The sequence below is a fragment of the Atractosteus spatula genome, chromosome 23 (assembly GCF_055471065.1).
Source record: "Atractosteus spatula isolate fAtrSpa1 chromosome 23, fAtrSpa1.hap1, whole genome shotgun sequence".
Lineage (NCBI taxonomy): Eukaryota > Metazoa > Chordata > Actinopteri > Semionotiformes > Lepisosteidae > Atractosteus > Atractosteus spatula.
The window spans coordinates 13,264,810-13,287,359 of record NC_142728.1 but is presented as its reverse complement, the minus strand read 5'-3'; the positions used below and the strand labels follow the sequence as shown (position 1 = coordinate 13,287,359).

General features: G+C 36.2%; 2 protein-coding genes across 2 annotated transcripts; one reads left to right on the top strand and one right to left on the bottom strand.

Moving 5' to 3' along the window:
• Positions 1-2,656: 2,656 nt before the first annotated feature.
• Positions 2,657-9,070, bottom strand: ndufa8 (NADH:ubiquinone oxidoreductase subunit A8). Its single transcript, XM_088940594.1, has 4 exons — positions 8,857-9,070; positions 7,248-7,411; positions 5,820-5,985; positions 2,657-2,948 (listed from the first exon to the last, which is right to left on the bottom strand). The coding sequence occupies exons 1-4, from the start codon at positions 8,905-8,907 to the stop codon at positions 2,811-2,813; spliced, it is 519 nt and encodes a 172-aa protein (XP_088796720.1). The 5' UTR covers positions 8,908-9,070; the 3' UTR covers positions 2,657-2,810.
• A 371-nt stretch (positions 9,071-9,441) lies between these two features.
• morn5 (MORN repeat containing 5) lies at positions 9,442-22,513 on the top strand. Its single transcript, XM_088940630.1, has 5 exons — positions 9,442-9,567; positions 11,184-11,331; positions 12,470-12,596; positions 12,852-12,983; positions 19,878-22,513. The coding sequence occupies exons 1-5, from the start codon at positions 9,521-9,523 to the stop codon at positions 19,955-19,957; spliced, it is 534 nt and encodes a 177-aa protein (XP_088796756.1). The 5' UTR covers positions 9,442-9,520; the 3' UTR covers positions 19,958-22,513.
• Positions 22,514-22,550: the final 37 nt, after the last annotated feature.

Genomic DNA, 22,550 nt, shown 5'->3' with positions numbered 1-22,550 from the left:
GGTCTTCTCAGGGTGTTTGAATAAAAGAAGTGGTAAGAACCACTAGGAACAAACTGTCATCTCACAGCAAGCGAAAATAAAGGAATGTAAAAAAACATCTGCTGGGCAGAATATTGAATTCGAAGGCGGAGTCCTTTTAAATCGAATCTACTGAAAGAACAGGGCAGCACCAACCAGAACAGCACCTAGAATTGGATATCTGGCACTAATGGAACTCGCAGTCTTTTAAAAAGTCATAAGGATGACCAGTTTTTTATCATCTTATGTACAACCTTAGTCTTAGACATGGGTTTTCAGGTAAAACATTTTAATTTAACTTTGCAAGACTCAGCAGACCAGGGAAGTATTTCCTTTACCTGAGCCGACTGATGGAACAAGTGACCGTATGCAATGCCAGTGTTATTAACTTTTTAAATGATCCGACTCACTTTTTCCAGGGATTATGGATCTCTACGGCCATAGAAGAGCTCCAAAGCAAAGATAATGCCCCATTTGTTAACAAATCATACAGATTACATTCAAAGGGGAGTTCATTTTGCTTTTGGTTTATATTTTCACTGTCTGTCCCCCATGTGCATGGTAACCACACTGGAACTTCTCGTCAGATGACAAGAATCTCCAAATTAAAAAAGGCATGTGCTTAAGCGAATGACAAACCTCTGAGTGTATTTAAAAGTAATTGCAGGCAATCACAAGAACATTTTCTCAGGGGGGCAACTACTAACTATCCAAGCCTCTGCAAAGTCCCCCAAGTCAGGACCAACAGCAATATCAGGGCGCATCATGCAACTATTATGTTAATTAATTCTCTCTCTTTGGTCAACCGACCATATCCAGTACCTGCTTAGCCGCAAACACAAATCAAGGAATCATTTGCTTCAGTGTTCACAAAACACTTACTTCAATAACCTTGAGAAGACAGATCTTCAATAGTGTGCACTGCACAAATTCAAGATTTAAATGCTTAACTTTTATTATACGAGTTATAAAAAACAAATGTGACCAACTGAGATTTGTTGAAAACAAATATCCCCTAAAGCACATGATTCAAGACCACCATCATGTAATACAATTGCTAAAAACACGGGCCTCTCAATTAAAGTTGAACACATTTCCAAAGGTCTGAATTTACATTAACATCCTCAAAATGAGTTTACTCAAAAAAAAAAAATGCTATCAGGAGGGCGAAGCATAACATGTTCACTTGATGGTTTAAGAATTTAAAGAAAGCCTGATGTTTGTGTAATGCTGGGATGTCTTTATAAAAAAAAAAATGATCTAAAATGACTGAATCCTTTTGACTTCAAGTGTTAGGTTTCCCCTCATCTGATACAATAACCAAGGCACACAACATACTTTACTGCCAACGACAAAGACTAACGTGCCATTGCTTTCTGACTGCCAAGGAAATGTCAGAATAAATTCCACAAAGACGTTTTCAACTCAAGAGTTCATGCTGCCTTGCTCTAGTTTCAGAAAGAAATGCCTTATATTAAATGACAATTGACTAGTCCTAAGCAAAACCACTTTAGCATTACCTCTGCCCACACACATATGCATAAAGAAAACTTACATGATTAAATTGATCCTGCTTAGCTTGTTGGATGAAATTCAAAATCCTAATCCTTTCAGTTGCTTGTTTTTATGCTCATGAATTTCTGATATCACCACCTTTGCTTTAAATAAACACAACCCACCATGCCATATTGCGGATATATCATTTGTGTTTTTCAAGTGCAGCTTTCAAAACCTTTAATTTGTTTGTCGACAAAAATAAGAGATCACTAGTGCAAATGCCAAAATGGCATAAGGCCAAAGAAGGTAACGAATTTCACCACATTTTTTAGACAAAAATAGTTTTTAATAGTTTATTCAATGGAATCCAAAAGACACGGGGTAAATTTCTTGCACGCCAGGGAAACATATGTAATTGTACCAACTGTACAGTGTAGCAGAATCTTGATGAAGCTCTTCCCTCGAGCACTAATTACAGATTTACCAATCTTTGAAACAAATATAAGCAGAATTGCATTCAAAGCTACAAAAAGCAGACAAAGAGGCTGCCAGCACAGGTTCAGCAAAATCCCAGTGATCTTTGAGATTTGCATTATAAAAGGGAAGTGCGCTGCAAATTTTTGGAGAGCACTTCTTTGAACATGTATTCTGTGTTACAAAGAGGTCCCCAGGTCTAAGTGAGGAAGTAAATTAAATATGTAAGGAAAGGAAATTGGTCAGAACCTTGGGATAATAACCTTGGTCGTCTTGTACAGATCCCTTAGGATTCTGACACAAAGCAGACATGTCTGACTTGAGGATGGCCCCTGCAGTGAAACAGAACCCAATTTTCTCGATTTCCCAACCTAGGCGCATGCAATTAAATTCAACACGTTGAAAACTGGACGAGGTACAAGTCTGTGGTGTTGGAGCTGGATTCGCCGGCACAACAGCCTGGAATATTTGAATTATTTTGAGGGAAAATATTAAAACCATATAAATGTTGTGGTTTAGGAAAAGGAAAATTATATATGGAGGTTAATTTTTATTTTCGAGTTTGGAAGGGAACACTAAGATTATATTTATTTTGCCACTGGACTCACCTCAATTTCCAATATATAAACATATTCTTCAATTACAAATGACCACATGCCTATATCAGTTTAAATTAAACTTCTTTATTTTTAGGAGAGGTTTTTTCACATAAAGTAACCAGGAAAAAAAACTATATTGTACATTACAAGCTCTGTTTAATATGTCGTAGCCTAGTGTGGCATGACATGAGTTCTTACAGGATGGCAAGGAGAGATGACTCTTCACCAGTTCCAAAAGAAAAGCCTGCTGCCATATTTGGATGGCTGGAGCTCTCCCTCAATGACAGGATTGGGCTCAGGTCTTGGTCTTGAATGGTATGGATTTTCAGGCAAAGGCCTGCTGGTCTGTACCTTGGTGACCTGCAAGAAAGAGATGGTTTCACATTGGATTAGATAAGGTTTTGGAAGGCGTGTCACCTGAGAGGTAATGTAAAAAAACACATACTTAACATGTTCACAGAAATTGCAATGATGCAAAATATATCCACTAGAATGAAAAAAAATATTTTATCTTGCATTTCATGGAATGCAAGCACATAAAGTATTGTCAACTTTATATAACCACCTTTCAAAGAAAAAAAACAGCAATTACTCAAATCATAAAGGTGGAAGTGTTAGGCATGTTAATGAATATAGGTGTGGAAGTGTTTTGTTTTTAGGGATTATTAACATCCAGACTAGTTCACTATGGCAAAGCAACTGTCGATCAGGTACTGTGTTTCTAAACCACACGTCGATGAAGGTAGTTGGTGTATTTCACTGCTGATGAAGGTCGTCAATAGTACAAGAATCCCAGCGTGTTAATTCAGTCGATGTAAATTATGGCGAAATTGTTCATCAACGATCTGGTTTTCGTTTGAGTTAAAGACTAAATGCTCACGAAAATAATCCACAATGAGGCTGATGGAAACTAAATTGCTTTGCATTTTTGTTTGACCGCATGAAGAAGAAATGAAATGACTTGTCTGACTAAAACTCATGCCGAAATGAATTTTGTCACACGAGGTCCACAAACCAGGAAAAACTATTGTAAAACATTACTGAAGATAAACAGAAGGCAGCTACATTATGAGCTCAAAACTACAAAAAGTTTGACGCTCCATGAGTCCCAGCACCCAGACACTTTTGCATTAAGACATACCTTTTGTATATTGTAGCGAGTCAACTAACTAGAAAACTAAGCAGAAATAAAACGTATTTTACAGTTTGCGCATTAGGAAATTATTAATGTTTTGTCTTGGCTTGAGATTAATGTATAAGAAGTTACACTTTTAAAATTTGAGACTTAGTCAAATATGCTGTGCGTGCTACACAGTAATAATGGCGCTCTGTCAGGAATCTGATTTGTGTTAATATTTTATTTTCAAAATGTTAAAATGAGTCAGTAAAATGCTTTTTTTGCACTGTACATTTCACAGCATGTTAACAGTGATCAGAAAAAAAGTTGTTTAATTACACATAGCTTATGTGCCTGGGCGTTTAGCTGAGAAAATATTATCGTAGCGCCAACATCTAGTAGCGCATGGAGACATTCCGTCTTATTTCTTCAGAAGAATGTGTGAGGACTGAAAGCACTGTGACACACCTGGAGCACAGGCATGTCACTTTGTTAGCATGATATTAGCGCAACGTCACTGGCACTTACATTACTCTTAGACTAGGGCATTATTTTTTAGAGAAATATTATGGCATCAAAACGGTTATTAATAATATACCAATGAGTTGAAGAATGTATATAATACTTGCCCTGCCCAGTTGCAATTTATGTAAGTAACTCATGCAGTAATTCCCCTATATATTCAGTATAGTTATAGTCTACTGAACAAATTTATAATAGTATTGCTTTAAAACTTTGAAAAAAATGCTTTGAAAAAGTAACTAAAGTAAAATTTTACTTTATGAAAGTAAATAATTATTATTAGCAGTGCCAAAATAGTTTTTTTATTAGTATGATGATGATGATGTCTCTGTACATGATTATTACTCTCAATAAATATGTATTGCACAATTATTTCTTGTATTTGATATATGACCCTTCTGGGGATCAGTACACTTTAGATTGTGCAAGACACTTATGCTTTTTGACAGACTCTTATCAGATGTGTTAAATATTTTCTTAGAAATGCATTTTATTATACCTTCATACATTTTATTATACAAATAAATTAATTTCACGGACTAAAATGCGACTAAAACTAATTTTGGTTTAGGCCACTAAAAGTAAGACTACACAAAGTAGGAAAAACTTTACTAGACTAAATTAAATGTGGGTGAGTAGAAAAAGACTATGACTAACAGACACTTGAGCCAACTTGACTCAAGACTGACTAAATCAAATCAAAATCTGGTGACTAACACTGAATCTCAGTCTGATTACAATGGAATTGGCAAAAACAGAAAACATTTATAAAAGTGGTCTTCTGTAATGTATCACTAGAGCTTAAACACAAACCTCCAACGTCCTGATTTACAAACATCAATCGTCAGTGACAACTGAGCACGTGGGGAAAAAATTTGTCAGGAACCGCAATGATGTTGGACGTTGGGTTGACAAAACAATCAACAAACATTAAGAATAAATTTTTCACATATGCCACATGACAGGTGGCAAAGTTTGTTCTTGGCTCATTTGTAATTTTCATGTGCCAGATGGTACATGATTGTACATACAGGTACATACTTGCTGACACTATAACCAATAAAATTACTTGTTCTTCAACAGTGTAATATCCCAAGAGCTGAAGCTGTCAGTTTTGGGTCTAATAAAACAGCGTGATGACTGGGATAGTGCCAGGTCAACCTACATATTTGTAGCAACCACAGATGTTACCCATCTAGGAGAGAGCAAGAAAAGATTCTGAGAGAAATCTTGACGGAACTGAAATTCACATGGGCTTGTCTGGCTCTCGGAACAGACTGTGCTGACATTGTCACTCAGCTTTCAAACCCTTCGAACGGCTCTTGTCATATCAGTCTCTACAAGTGTTTCCAGTGCCCGAGATTGCAATGTCAGCTCTAAGACAGGCCGTTAGACTGAAACACACAGTGAAGACTTCATTATTTCTTCTCTGGAAGAGCTCAACATCGAACAATGTAACTACACACAAAACCCCTAAAATCAACATTTGTACAGGTATTTGTAATGGGGCATTGGTTTAAAAAATGCATATAAAATATATACAGGGCATGGACATTCATCTAAAGTACATGGATGTACAGCTCATCCCTTACCTTGGAGAGCTGTCCGAGGTCGGGTCTCTCCCACCCCAGCTTCTCCAGAACACAGCTGTCAAACGCATGCTGCTGTTTGCGACAGTGGCGGAGCGCGGCCAGATTGGAGTAATCCAAACAGGTCCAATATTCTGTAAAGGACTCAGCGCAATTACTCTTTATCTGCCTGGGGAAATGAGAGAACAGGGACCACAACATTATAAATGGAATTATGATTTATCCCATCCTGATTCCACTGCCAAATTAGACATCAGAGTAGGGCTACCAACGTAAAATGCAAATCCAGGACATGGAACTACTGAAGGTTGAAGGCACAAAAGCACTGTGTTCCGTTTGGTGTTGCTGTGGATTTGACTTTTTTTTTTACAAACTATTACGGGGATGCTGGGACATGATATTAAAGGAAGATGTGAGGAAAATCAGAGTGATTGGCAGCTTCATATCGGAGAAATTGTTTTTGCAAATTACCAACTAGCCTATATGCTTCACTAATTCTCAATCTCTTTGATGGTACTTATTTCTAGGACTGAGAAAAAGCTGATTACTCAGGTACTTTAAAAGGCAGAGAACTCTCTGTTTTTAGCCACCTTAGTCAAAGTTGATTTTGTTATTCAGTGTTTCTGTGAAATTTCAAAACAATGGCATTCAGTGTAACTATTAATGAAAAGAGTTTATTAATGCCTGCTTTGAAGTCCGTTGTATAATTTGTTGATATTAATACAAAGCTGCTTTTTTAATGTCTAAGAACCTGTGGATTTAGCAGTGGAAAGAAACGCAGCAAAAGATACTTTTAAAGTAGCGCAAACATACTTTCAATAAACACTGCCACCACTCTTAAAAGAGTGCCAGCCTCTATGAATTGGCTACATTACTCTGCTCTCCTCCCCACTGAGAGCTGATGTGTGGGGAGCGTACTGGCACACTATGGCTGCCATCGCATCATCCAGGTGGGGCTGCACACTGGTGGTGGTGGAGGGGATCCCCATTACCTGTAAATCGCTTTGAGTGGAGTGTCCAGAAAAGCGCTATATAAGTGTAAGCAATTATATTATTATTATTATTATTATTAATAAAAGTGATACACCCTAGATGCCCTTATATATTCCTGCTATCTGACATACAACAGTATGTAGTAAGCCTTAGTTTCAATTTAATCCATTATTTATCCTAAGAAAAGCAAAAACAACACACTATATGGTCTTTTTAAGCCTTTCCCTCCCTCTGCAGGGAAAATAAAATTATACTTTCCTCCTACTGATCACGACAACAGCACCACTACTCACAAACGTTCAGCAGGGTCTTGTGCTGGCAAGGCAGCTATCCCAGGTTTTCAAATCTATCCTCCTTCACACACACCGTTGTTAAAGTGAGGTACCATAAAAACCCAATATCAGCAACACTATCGGTGCATCATGAGTCAATAGGTACCTAAAGAACTGCAGAGCACACTCGTTGACCTTGCTTCCCTCCTTCAAGCATTTCCTTGGGTCTTTTTCCTCCCAGCGGCAGAGCATAAACTCCTTGTTAGCCTTGTCGCACTGAGAGCCATAGTGGTGAGCAGCCGCTTTCAGCACTGCTGAAGATACATTGACCTGTTTCAGACAGGAGATGAAAGTAGGAATAACTTACAGAAGATGAACATTATGCAGCTCAACCTGTGTGTGTGTATGGGGGGGGGGGAGGGGGGGATACTGCATATTGGAAGCTCAAAAAGAAATATGCACTTCTTTATTTTTTTAGAAAATGTTTTTGAATCAACAAAGGCCTACACATTTTTTTTTGTAAAGAGAACGTCAGTACCTTTCCACCTATTAGTAACATGTGTGGATTCCAACATTGACTGAGCAAACCAAATTTAAAGAGCTTCTTTCTGAACCTATTATTTTTGTTTTGAACTGCTTTTGTCTTTTATAGATTCTGCATGCCAGACAAGCTCAAAGTTAATGACAATCTGTAACTCTTAAATCAATCTTAAGAATCCTCCTGATAACCACAGGAATAAAAAAGCATAAACTACTGCAAAAGGATGCATTAGTTCAGTGTCAAAGAATGAAAGCAAGTTTCAATTACAACCACTTTCAACCATATCTACCGTACGTCTTAAATTGTTTACCAGAACATGACTGAACCCTTGTGTGTTAAATCAATCCAAAATTCTTGCGGTGAGATTTTAAAAGCAAGTCAATTTAACTTTTGAAAATAATGTGGTCGTACTTGAAGTGTATTTTATATCAAGAGTGATTTTGAAGATCTAAAACTACACATCAGATCTTTTGGACAGAGACAACTGTAAAAGTCACGATGCTGTATTTCTGTGCACTTCGAGTCCTTAAAATGATCAATTGCACAATTGTTAATTTCTGATTGATTTTTAAGCGTTTCTAAAGTAGAAGAGATATCACTTTATTTTCTCTATCACTTGAGCGTGCTGAAAATTTAACCCAATTTAATCATGCAACTTTGTCTACCTACTGTAATATATAAATAGCCCGATCTCGGAAGGGCAAATACCTTTGTGGGGCACGAATTAAACTAAAAGTGGTATATTTTACTTTCAAAGAGAAAAAGTATATAAAGACTACTTACAACGTGATTTAAAAAAAATCTAACTGAAACACAAATGTAGTGCCAGTTATTTTGCATGCATTCTGTATTGCAGTTGACAATATATAGAAAAATATTCCTTTTCTATATCAATTATCAATATATAACTATATCAATGTGCAATTTGTATTTTGAAGGTATGGTGAAATTAAAAGGTACTGCATACAGGTCTTCTACAATCGCAGAAAGCCTGCACCTATAGCGTCAAAACACATAAGGTTATACGAAGAAACAAGGATACATCCCAAACTACAACTCACAAGTTCTTACTACACGTTCGGTAACATTATACATTACTAATATTTTAACAAATACCGCTTATTTTTACACGTTCGTGGATGCATACACTGAAAGTTTAAGATTATTCGAAACATTTTCGTTCTGTGCAATATTCCTTCCTTTTGCACGAAACATCAAGTGTGCAGCTACTAACCTCCTGAACGTTCAGTTCGTCTAGAGTTGGTATTTCCACCGTACCCGGCATCCTCCTGTTAATTTATTTTCAATCTTTTAAGTAAAAACTACAGCACCTAAGCATTAAAGTGATTTATATTTTAAAACGTCCCTCAAGGTCCCCGTCTCCCCGGCGGACAGGGCTGAAAGCGACAAACCAGGCCGCACTAGGAAGGTCAAACCACCGCGCCTGCGCTTTTTACTTAGCACCGCCTCTCGAGCAGTTAAAAAGAACACGAAGAGAAACTGCAGCCATGTTGACGCCATATTGGCTCAAAATATGTATGTTTTACCCGACTGCAGATGCTGTCTTATAAAGCCAGAATGGCGTCAGTTTCAACCCCCCCATCGAATTTACGTATCCTCGTAACTTGTTCTTACTTTCAACAAACGTTAGAGTCTCTGTTTCGTCATTGTAAAACCTCTGAACGAAAAAATAATATATATATATATTGCATAGCGTTTTTATTTGTATTACACTTCTGGAATAAAGTAGTGTGACGTTATTGGTGTCATAATACAAAGCGACAGTGTTCTTTAAAAATCTGTCAGGCCGAGGTTGCTATAGAAACGGTGTCAACTACAGTATATCCAAAGTAGATGCTGCTGAATTATAAACGCAGAATAAACTCAGGTCTGGTGATATGGAGTATATTGGTAGCAGATATGAAGGAGACTTCAAAAACCGAAGGTATGAAAAAGAAAGTTATGGAAAGTTACAAGTCCTTCTTTCAATTGTAACTCAGAAAAATATGTTTTAAAATTGACAAATTCCTTTTAATTTTTTGAATATAGACAACTAGTTTCATCCTTTGCGGTATCATGTGTACATTGTAATGGTAAAGGTAATAGGAATTTATTTTTTAGATGAAATATAGAATTTCCTCCAGTTAGCACTACAATTATGTTCTTCAACTATTCTGTTTGTTAGGGGCTGAATAAATAGCAACTATATTCTGAAATACTTGTTATATTGTTGGGGATTTTCATAATAGCATTCGTTAATGACAAGACTGAAATTAAATGTTTTATGTTTTTACCGTTCTTAAAATAATATTAATGCTCTAGGTATAATATAATGAAACGTGTTTACTTTTTTCATTTAGCTCCTTTTCCTTTTTTTCTAATTTGTTTCAAAATTCAGAAAAAAAAGTATTTTTAGAAAACTATCCTTGCAATCAAAGATGATGTTGATTTACGTTTTATGGTTTGATGATTTTCAAAAAAGTGAGTCATTGGGCAGATTTAACGTTTCGATCCAGCCAGGGATTTGCTGCAACTACAAATGGACTTTGTGGTTTTGGACAATTGGAATTCGTTGATGGAAAAATTGAAATGCAGAATTTTGCTAAACCTTCATTCAGGTTAGAACAATACCATTCACATCTCCGGTTTCACCAGAAAAATCTGTAAGCACAACAAAACAGAAGAGTCAGACATTTGATTTTGTGTCTCGGACTTTCTCCTGTGCTCGGTCTAGAAAAGCCCTGATTCAGACAGAGGACTGAATAGATGGTACGGTTTTACTTGTCGAAGAAGTTGGATGTAATATCACTAGCTAGGACAACACTACAGTACTATGTACTTCAGGAAAATACCCCTGTATCATGTCATGTAGTAAAGTACTTGAATTGCAGGTTTTACTGTGACATAATCTTAAAGAGCTTTAGAAATCATTTCAGCACTGGTCTGTGACAGGCTTTCTATATTTTTTCTTTAGTAAAATATCTCAAAATGCCCACAAAGCATAACTACCAATTACCACCATGAGGCCTTTTATGTACCAAACAAATGAGAATGTGTCCTCTGACCCCTTTGCAAATAATACAACTAATTAACTACAGTTCACCCGGTGTATCTATTTACAGTGATCAGAGGCCTAAAGCAGTCTCTAGTGGCAGTTTGACATTAATATCAGTTTTTCTTGACCCAGCCTGTCGCGCGGACATTAATGCTAAAAGCACGAGACAAGAATAAAACACTGCACAGAATGCGCTAGCAAGTAGTTACGTGTACCCACAATTGGTTACACAACGTTATGTCACTAGCAGTAAGATGACAAGCATTTTTACACATGACATACAGTATAGAAGGGAAATATCGGGAATGTCACATTTTTTCATAAAAGTTCTGGATCTGTGGAACATGATGCAGGTGCTACTGTAATTTGTTATGTTCAACCAACTGAATGAAGATAATGACATTTAAATTAATTAGTGAGAAATGGGTGAACATAGTGGAGTAAAGCCAACAATCCGATCATACCCATATAGCGTTATGACCAGCCTCTTCCCCTTTCTGTTTTAGAATGGAAGGGAGAGGGGAGTATACCCTCCCAACAGACACCAAATATGTGGGTGAGATGAAGGATGGCATGTTTCACGGAGAAGGGACGCTGTATTTTCCAGGTGGAAGCAAGTATGAAGGGACTTGGGAAAGAGGAATAGCTAAAAAGGTGCTTTTGAGTGTGCAAATCAGATATAGCTGGCAGTGGGCCAGCCTAAGGCATCTTTGTCTTGTTTTCTGCTCACTTGCAGTGCTGTGTCTAGTCTTTTTCTTGACGTGCATTACAATTGAAAAGGCAGTTGTCTTTGGTTGTCTTTATTTTTGTCTTTCACGTAACACAAATTATTATTTCTACTTTTCCTGATTGTTGTTAATACTGCTATGATGTAATAATTGCATCATTAAACAAGATCATGACATAAGATACATGACATCCAATGCAGACTGGTTGAAGGCTATTGTGAAAAGCTTTTGCTGTGAATGATGCTAACTGCTACAGTTAAAATGTTTTTAAAAAGTTTTCCTTTAAAGAATGCAGACATTAACACTTAAATTGATATGCATAGAAATTTAAAGTTATTGTCAATTAGTACATTTAACAAAGTTAATCAGATCTGAGTTTTGTGTTGCCAGACATAGGCTACTATATAATCAGAATAAAGAACACATTAATTTATGTTTAACAATAGTAATACAATGCAATAGGCTTATACAGAAATAAACACTCTACAGAGACTCCAGTGTTTTTTAATGGTCATAGTGATTTTCTGAGGGTATTGTGAAGAAATTAAAACTAAAATTCAAAGTAATGAATAGGAAATGCAAATTATTATGAAGACTCAAAATTAAGCATGAAGAGCATAAATACAATACACATAGTGTATACTTGTTGCGAAAGACAGTGTTTTACTGTGTTTTGTATTAGGTGCCAAATATGCCATTCTTTAAGAAAAATAGATGTTAATAATATATGTATAGAAAATAATTTTATAGTGGTTCATGATTTATAGTATTTATAATTATAATAATAATAATAAGCTTTATTTTACATAGCGACTTTAAAGGTGGCTTCTCAAAGTGCTTTACAGAATGGGCAGATCATTTGAACCATCCTTTAATTTTAATAAATTTCTTTTGACTCCTTCATGTTTTTATGATAATATAGATGACACAGCAGACTTGATATCTTGTAGAGTAATCATTTTGAAGGATTACTGCCATAGCCCAAAGCTATTGTTAATACCACAGTTAGGGTTTTTAATCTGGCAGTTTACACCAAAATTAACACTGGTTTAGACATGCAGCAGTGCTTTGTTTTACAGGGGAAATACACCTTTGCCGATGGACTGGAATACAAGGAGAAAGACTGGGAGTACTGTGATGGGTATGAAAGGCGTTTCTACACAGAAGTGTGTGACGGACTTAAACCAGCAGGTACAAATAATGACGCTATAGCAGAGTCAGAAAGGAACCTATTGAGCTAGGTTTTTAAGGTTTTCATTTTTTAAAAGCACCTAGTCTATTTTGTAAATAGATTGTGGTTGTGAGCATTACAAATGGATGTGGTCTGCCGGATAATGAGTGGTTAGGAGTTTTGAGGAAGCACTGATTGGTTTAATGTGTTTGCTCTTGGTTATTTTATTTTTGGGTTTCTTGGAGATTCAGCATATCTGTCTGGTTTTCCAATAGGTCAGTCACAGCTCACCAACTTAGATCCACCTCGTGTCATCCCAGAAGGGTGCTATGACTGTGGAGATGGATTCTATAATCCTAACACCAGAGTGATCACAGATTACAAAAATCAGTTTCTGAGGAATGCAGGTAAGAAGGGTAGTAAGATCTTAACACATGGTTCTAATTTTTGGGCAGATTTGTCTTTGACATGCAGTTCTATTAGGAAGTGGACTTTTGTGTGTGTTTGCAATTAATCACTCCTGTATTCTTCACGGCATCTTTGACATGGAAAACTGGACAGCCGGATTCTACTACAGCGCTGATGCCTTGGACGCTGGATAAGACTGTCATCGTCCAAGATAAAAATGTACTCTCCTCTGAACTGCAGCCCAGTTTATCATTCTGGTTGCACTGCATAACTTCAGTTTTTGTTGGCAGACTGCAGTCTAGTTTCAATAAGGAATGTCCCTTTCTGAGACAACCCCTTAGGCTGTGTTAGATATACTGCAGTTTCAAATACAGATCTGCATGAGGTTATCTTTGTTGTTGCATTCACAACAAAAATAAAATGTCATCATTCTCTAAAATGAAATTGTGCACCGATCCCCTGATGTAAGTTCCTCGTCCTTTCCTCACAAACCATTTGGAAAACTTCTGAGGGTATAAATCAGAAACAAACTGCTGAGAAATGATCTGAGTGCACTTTGGTGGATGTTGATTTAAAACACTCGAGAGTTTTATGAGAAGCTTATTTTCTTGTTTCATTTTTTTTTTTTTAATTATGCAACTAGAACACAGCGGTGAATGCATTGTGATTGTGGGCCACAGCCCCTAAAGGGCAACCTGAAAAAACAACTAAGTAATTCCAGTGTTTTTCTTGGTCTTTTGTGGTTTAAACAAAAATCTAATTTACTGGAATGATTCTGTCAGCGGGGTGGTTTGGAGCTGAATGCATGCTGCATTATTTAGATTTAATTGTTCGCATTCATGGGTTAAGCTTTGTTTTGGTCTTAAAGCCTTTGGTAAAATATGCAAGATACAATATCTACTTAAAGTGTTTTACTGAGGTAAGTGATGCTTTCTGAAATTCACATAATAAAGATGAGGACATAAGCCGTTCTGCAGATTTAGAATGTTGCTTTTATGACTTTTATGACTCTCTACCAAGTGCACTTTGATTTTGTAGTCTTTTCAGTTTTTTTGTGTAAAGGAAAATATAAAACACATTTTTCCCAATAACATGGGAGCTCAATGCCTGACTTTTGATTTGAAGTGAATCAAGTATGTCAGGTTTTAAGAAAGGAATTCATTTCGCAAAGCTCTGCAAAGAGATGTCATGGATTTGGAATTGCTTTGGTTTTAATTCTAAATTCAACAAAATGCTTGTATGAACAGAGCTGGATCTCTGAATGTGGTTTAGCTGCAATACCAAATTCTGGTCTGTGGGCTGCACTGAGTCATGCGCAGGGCACATTAAGTTTATTTTTTGTGGCCAATTTGCTCGGAGGCTACATGATGGTTGTGCTCACAAAGTATGCTTGCAAGCTGTTAGATCAGGATTTTGCTAGCTGAGAACATGGTTAAGCGCAACCTCAAAACCATTACAATACGACACAGATTTCAACAATGAATACAGACAGACAGTGGAAGATAAAACAGATACATCTTGGAAACTTCAAAAATACTTGTGTGGGTTTTTTCCTACTTGGTGTTTCAAATTTCATTTAATTTAATGATAAGCTTATTGTTAACGGATATGAACTGGGAAACTATTGGTAAAAAATAAGTTATAATATCAGCCGCTATTTGGGATCTAAATAAATTATATGTGTTATTAATTTGTTTTAAAACTGCTTTTCTGGGGTTTATTTAATTTAGCAGTAGCAGACATTTTCCAATAGAGCTGACAGGCAGAAGATGAAGAGGTCACTGGCCATATTCCACCTAATCTAGAGTGACCCCGATGGATGTCTATATACCAATCGGAGATCCACTGCCTGAGTAAGAACAGATGTGCTTCTGCACCCCAAGGTCACTGAGCATTCAGGAGAAGGGGATGTAGTTGACATCTGCACCCAAACATTAGATCAAAGGTTATGTAAGTGAGGTCTGTGCGGTGGGGTTGGTGCAATTAAGTCAGATGCAAGAGAAGAGAAAAAGTCATGTAGTGTGTACTTCAGAGACCTAGCAGTGCGTCCGTCTGTAACTGCTCTCCATACCATGGGGAAGCTGATCTGAGGTTTTGCATTGTACAAGAGGTGCTCCCAATTTAAGCAAGGGAACATAGACATTTTGTGTCCTGCAGCTGACAGTGAACAATACGCCCGCCTCACTTAAATGCGAAGAAGAACATGAAGTTCCAGAACTGAAGTTGAATAAATACAAAAAAACTCAATGCACATTGTGCTGTTTTCTATTTTTGGACTTAAACAAAAGAAACCAGTCCGGGGGTTTGGACTCTTTGGGCTTGTAAACCTGATATTACTGTTGTAAAACTAGTGCATGGTACTTCATTTGTAATTGCTTCTTCAAAATTTCTTTCTGTTTAAACAGGAACAAATATAAGCTGCTTTGGATAAAAGCATCAGCTGAATGAATCAGTAAGATTTATTCTTTCACAACTTGCTTTTGCTTATGTTATTTTATGGAGCTCTTAAGCAGTGATTGCTACATATTATATCTATGGTTTTATTTAATTAGCATTAATGGGAGCACCAACAATAAATTAGAAATTAAAGGTTTAATTATTAATAAGAATATAATTTATTCTTATTCATCTGTGAGAATGTGGGTGCTTTGTTTTGCAAAGTTTACCGTGTTGCAAATTATTAAGTCTATTTTAATAAAAAGTCAGTATGATTGTTCTCTATTTATAAAGTCTGATATTTACTGATATTTTATTGCCCTTGGTAATAAGTATAAATATAGATGTGCATGTTGCAAGTCAAACATTAAATCCTTCTGAACATTGGCCATGTAAACGATATGTCCATGCCTTCTCTCTTCCTGGATGTATTTTTATCTTTATGGACCAAAGGTACATTTGTCAAAATGGGTGTGAAGACAAAATATATTGCCAATAGCTTTCCTTTAGGAAAAACGAGTGCATCAGAGAACAGTGCTTACTCAACATGAAGAGGAACTAGCCTCCCCAGAGAGGGACATTACAGACAACAGGGCCAGAGCAGTAGAGGAAGAGTATAGACACAGCTGCAGGCCTGAGGAACAGGGGTGACAAGGCTGGAATGAGAGGGAGTGTGTCCAGAACTACTGCTCCCTAGGTTGGGCAGGAAAGGACAGGGAAATACCCAGGCTGCTGGCCAAGTCTTGAAAACCAGCAAAAGCAGATGGTAGGAAGCCTTCAGGAAGTTCTTTACACAGCTCTAAAGACTAGACAGGTTAACCGAAAGTGACACTGGCTCTCTTAGGTCTGGGAGTGGTATTCAAGGATGCCCAGGTTCTCTGACCTTTCACTCATGTCCTTTGTGGAGAGCTGCCCATTACTGCAAAACAGAGGAAAGCTGGGGCACTCCTTTGGAATAACCACTGTGGCCTCTGTTCTCATCAGGGTTGCTGTAAACTGTCATTTTTCCATCGCAAGTCTTTTGTGTAATGCTATAGAGAACAAATTAACCTTATTTAAGTTTAACATACTGTGAAATCACTCCTTTATCCCTCCTTTCATTTTGCAGACCTGGTAATTAAATTATGTATTGTTAAAATATGTTTTTTTCCCCCCATACTTCTGTCATTACCCTGGTTCTCAGTGATGTGATCCAGTAGCTTTAGGATTCACAAGATGATTTGAAAACCTTTTCAAATGTCATTAGTGGATCAAAGCCTTAAAGTGTCAAAGTGCCAATGACATTTTGTTCTAATTTCTTCACCATTTATTTTGTTTTAAACACTAAGAATGTAGATAAGAGTGTGTTAAGGTGAAGTGTTCTAACTCTTTAAAAATAGAGGCTGCAGTGAGTCCAGTAAATATAATATTTTCAGATTAAGTTTAGAAATGGCCATTTAATGTGCACCTCACAAAACTATTTCTAAAACTGGTTTTATTTGTTTTCTTTGTTTCTTTGTTTCTTTCTTTGATATGATTTATCTATCATGCATGACTAAGAGTTTTCAGTTCCATTCTTTAGGTCCTCTGTGCACAGAGCTTAAAATCAAGAAATCAAAAGGACACATTCTGTGCACAGATTGTTTTAAAACCAAATTCCATATCAGGCTTGTGCATTTGTTGTACCGTATGTGTGTTTTCATAACCCATTCATTTTATATTTACTGCAAATCCCTTCCAAAAACAAATCAAAGCACCATTTTCAAGTAGATCAGTTTTTAATAAAACAAGGTGGCCTTTTTTTCTTTGCATAAATTGATCTGTAGTCCTTCTTTTACCTTTGTAAATAACAACTGTGTAAGTGGCTTGAACCCTCATTGGTATACTGTTCATTGTGGTTTCCTGCTTCTGAAATAATTACCCCTTTGAAACCTGCAAAGGTTCAGATTCAAAACATTACACAGCCAAGAAAAACAACCTGGTTTGAGTCCCGGCCATTCTATTGTGAGTCAAATTAAAGGATTTTAAACAGGCAGTATTAATGTAATGTCCACGTGTTTGTGCCAAAACCAGTTCTTTCTGGAATGGAAAGTCCACCTCAGGAGCTGTCTGTAAGTCTGACTAGCAAAGTGCTCAACCCACGATCCTCAAAGCCGTTTATACCGTTAAATAAATGTCACATAAAGACACCGGTTGCGAAGAGGTGATGAGCTAACAATCTAATAAATACTCAGCATGTCTTACATTCCTTACTGCAAGCACAGTTTTGTTTTGGAAGGAAACACTTTTCCTTTTGAGTATATTTTAAGGATTAGGGAGAAACGCCTTTTAACAAGGTACCATTACTACTTTCCTGTGCTGTATTTTACAAGTGTGCCAGTTGGCACGTTAGATAATGAATTAATTTCCACCCTGAAACAGTACCAATGTTCAGATGATTTGTCTTGGATTTGAAAGTAAACGACATTGAATGGGATTAAGTTTATTGTACTACTACTGGGATAAATAGCTAAACGTTGCAGTTCCGTAAATTCAAATATAGTAAGAGAGACACTTTATTTTTAGGAGAAGGCTATTGAGTTACTCAATATCTTTAAGTAATGGATCTTGAAACTTTTGGAATATATTGTGTATCCTCTCTTTCCATAACAGATGTTCTTGAAGTCTCAAAACTTCTTGTTAATAGAAACAAAGATAATGTAAAAAATCATAAAGGCACCCGATGAAATTTTCTTACTTGTTAAGCAAGTTCAATAAAAAAGGAACATTTTTAGTATGCTACAGATGTCATATCTAAGCAGTTGAAATTACTGACGAATTACTTCTAACTCCTACAATCAAAACAGGAGGAGAAATACCTAAAATTATTTTTCTTAAAAATGATTTCCAAAGTTATGTTTTTGTTGCTGTGATTATAAAATGCTGCGGTTACAATTAGTGTATGTGAAGCACACTTGGCTGTTTATAAATACTGAAAAGCTTTATTCATTGACAATCTGAATAAATTAACATGAAAGAGATAAGTTTCTAATGAGCTGGATTGCCTTTGAATTCCATCTGAATTATAATTACTTCAGCCACCCACTTAGATGGAAAGATTTGTTTCCTTTGCTGTATTGGTGTTCTTTCCAAAAACTGACATGACGTGATATTATTAAATGTGTCCTGGTATTATTTGTGGAAAAAAGGTTTAGAGACATTTAGAAAAGAAACACTTACTAATTTAACAATTTACAGATATGATTAGGGAGTTTTGTGTAAAAAAAAATATATATATATATCACTGGCTTTTTAAGAGGCAAATTACTGCAAAGGTGAAAATGTGTGCCCATGCAATCTAATTAGCATATTCACAGAATCACAGTTCGGGAAATGGTAATTGCTATGAGCTATCCACCAGTACCAATCAAACCAGAAGTATTAATTGGTTTTAAATAGTGATGAAATGTGCTTCTTGAATCTGACCTCCATGTTGTGGGTGGTGGAAGCAGGCAAGGAGAGAATAGGGGAAATATTTAGTTAGCATGCAGCTGCCACAGTGTAGACCAGGCATCTGTGATTTAAATTGCTGGACGCACAGGCAGGTAAAGAGCGAAAAAGGCTAGTCAAGAGGCTGTTAAGGCCATTGCTGGCAATTACCAACAATCAGGGAAGGGTTTAAGACTTGCTCAGAACAATAGGCCCAGTTTGCCTTGTTTCAGAGGTTACTGCTGAAGAGGTTGCAGCTGCATGCAGTGATTCAGATCCGCCATAAAAGAGCTACCTCTCTGCAATTAGCACCTCTTTTCAATTTTAGCTTTGGAGGAAAAAAAAAAGTATATTTATTATCTAATGTTTTTAACTCTTCAAAACCATGTGCACAGAAGAGATTGATGTCAAAGGCAGTGCCTGTTTTGCTGAGGGACGCGTGCGGTATTTGTGCTTATGGATTTTTTAAAATACAATCTGCACCTTTTTGAAGGCAAGAGTGTCATGTATGAGTGATATGCTGTGCATGAATTACAGTTAGAGATATTACATTGAATAGTAAATTGGATGGAATAAAATGAATAATATACTGTGCATGAACTACAGTTAGTGATATTGCAATGCTTCAAAAAAAAAGGCAGTTAACAGTTAAATATTCTGGATGTGGATGTTATGCCAATGAAGATCCTTTAGATAAAAAAAGATGTTCAGCTCGGTAAAATATAAATACTTAGATAATACATAATAGACAATACATTGTACTGATGACCATATTTAGAAAAACAACCATACAAACCAAATACACATAGAATTGCAGTTAGAATTATTTTTATTTTATTGTAATAATGCATCAATTTAGACTTTGTTATTTTACTTGTCGTGTCTTCTTTGATTTGTTCAAATGTGTGTGGAATATGTCAAACAATGATAAAAATAGCAGCAGGTTTATATACTGTATCTCATATAGATTTCTTAGTGGGGGGTTAATCTGTTTTTTTCCTGCCTTCCAGATGATGACGAGCATGAATGGATAATCCGGACCTGTCGTAAAGGCTGGGATGAAATAGTTGGGCACAAACCTGGAAATTAGAAAACTATGTGGTGGTTTTCATTACACTAACTTTATCTGAGCTATCATGTCCCTGTCCTACACTCCTACATGTACATTTAGTGTGTCATTTGTGGTTTCCAGATGCTTAGTTACATGTATTTCTAGCTTTAATTTGGAAGTTGTTTGCTTTATTTTAATCCCATTATGAATAACTTGCACATAGTGTGTATTATTGCAGCTAGCATGCAGAATACAGTCTGATTAAACATAAACTGCTGAATGAAAGCAAGGAAAAGAATTCGACACACCTATAAAAATGCACCCCTACAAATTAAATTCCTATTTCATTATTTTTTTTTACTCTATTAAGAGCTTTTAGGTTTTAAGAAATAATTGAATACACACTTGATCAAATTGATATTTTCATCAAGATAGATTATGTTAGGTCTATCAAAGATATTGAAATATCGTAGTTGCATTAACCCTCTATGTAGCCTGACAAACAGCAGGTTGTCATATCTATTCCAATCCAATATAACACAATAAAAGATAAATCTTTACAGTTTTAATTTATTATTATTTTTGCAGTAGTTGAAGATTGATTTTCCTAGTACAAGCCCTGATTTACGTACAGCGTTTTTACTGATCAGGTGAAGTAAAGAAATAGCCCAGAAAAGAGCCTGGAATTACATTTCTTTTGGAAGGCTAATAGTGTGACATTTGGACATTGTAAGGAAGAAGTATCCTGCTGTTTTTGCTTTTTATCTTCTTGTTGTTTTGGTGAGTAGAAGCCCAGGGTTAATATTTAAATTCTCAGTGCTTTATCAGTTGTTTAATTGATTGAACCTGGAAGGCAGGGAGAACGTAGCTCAATTGCTGGGTACTGCCTGATTTCTTGGTAATCTGCTGCATTAAGAGATTGGAAACGAAAAATCAGATAACATTTGGAGCACTTAATACTTTTGAAAGGAAGAGGAAATTGAACAGCTTAAGATCGATCAGTTATCTACTCTAAACCGAGAAGAATACAATGAGTCACTAAGAATACAATAAGAACTTAAGTCCTGTATTTACCTGTTTTGTTCCAACTTCATTTTCTCCTACACTCCAATGCCTGGTGCAGAGTTAAGTGCTAGTAGTCTATTTAATATCATTACTATAAAAGGTGTAATGAAAGCAGGAATAGATGATCAATACGCCAGACATTGTTCAACATACTTACTTGTTTTTAACAGTTTCCATTAGTCCTAAGACCAGAAAAATTGTATTTCTCTGTAAATGTAGAAAAAAGAGATGTCTGCCCCTCACCGCCTCACCGACGCTCTCTTTAATTAAATTCCTATAAACATATCTGTTCTAAGGTAATTTAGACTTAATGCAGGCAATTTCCCATCTAAAAGGTTTCCATTAATAGGTAATTCAGCATTCAGGCTGAAGATTACTATTGTATGAATGACTACTGTAGTCGTGGGCTTTTTGTAGCTAGGAAGCGGAGATTGAGCTGTGCACAACATTGTGGTTTAATCATGAAGCTTGGGTCTGTGAGATCACAATCATTGCCTAAGCGCTGCCTGGTGACCATGCTCTTGTTGGAACAGGACTCTGGCTGCAATATTAAATCAATCCCATTTAGGTACATGCCATTCCTTTCCTTTCGGATACTAGACACTCATCAGCAGTGGAAACTTACTATTATGTACAGTGACCCATGAACAGCCTAGTGATAAAGTTATGTGCTTATGATTGCTTCCCGTCATTTGCATGTCATAGATTACAGCAGGGTGATTTATATTTAAAAGAGGTACTTCAAGGATCATGCAAGGATCATTCCTACTGAATTTTGATTGCTTGTGAATAAAGAACGGTTGATGAATTTATCTAAAAATGACGTTTATTAGGTGTCATCTACGTCAACATGAAGTTCCGGAAGTTTGTCTCTATATCATGTGTGATATCATCATGTGTGATGGTGTGGACAAGTTTATAAAGTATATGTTAGGGAACGGGAGAGCAAGCCATTTGAGTACTTCTAAAGTCCTGTGCATCCCTGCTACACGAAATGGCTAATTGTGTTTAAAGACAATTGCTATTTATGACAGAGATTGAGGATAACAGCATATAATCTGCTGGTAAATGGTAAACATTCAGCAAGTGTTGCAAATAATTTAATTAAGACAAAGTAATTTTTTTTGTAATATTTCAACTTGTATATTTCCTTTTATCAATGTTTATATATATATTTCTCTTTGACAATCCTTTTAAATCACACTGCATGTATAATGATCTATTACATGCTCTGGCTACTGTGCAGGCTAGCACTGGGTAGAACACTGTTACTGTACACTGTCTAGATTATTTTATTACATATCTTGCATTTAAAATTAGTTTGGATGCAAACAAACAAATTAATGCAAGCATCTGTTTGGAAAATTCCCATCCAAGATCTAATGAGATGGTAGGACCGTCTTTTTTTAAATATGTGAAAGGTTCTATTCTTTGTATTTACAGACTAGACTCTTGTTTTTTAATTAAACAATTGTATCAGAATTAAAATTTAAAATGAAATTCAGGATTTCAAAATAAAAAGAGATGAATAAGCAAATCCTCATTTCATCCTTGTTTTTGTAAGTAT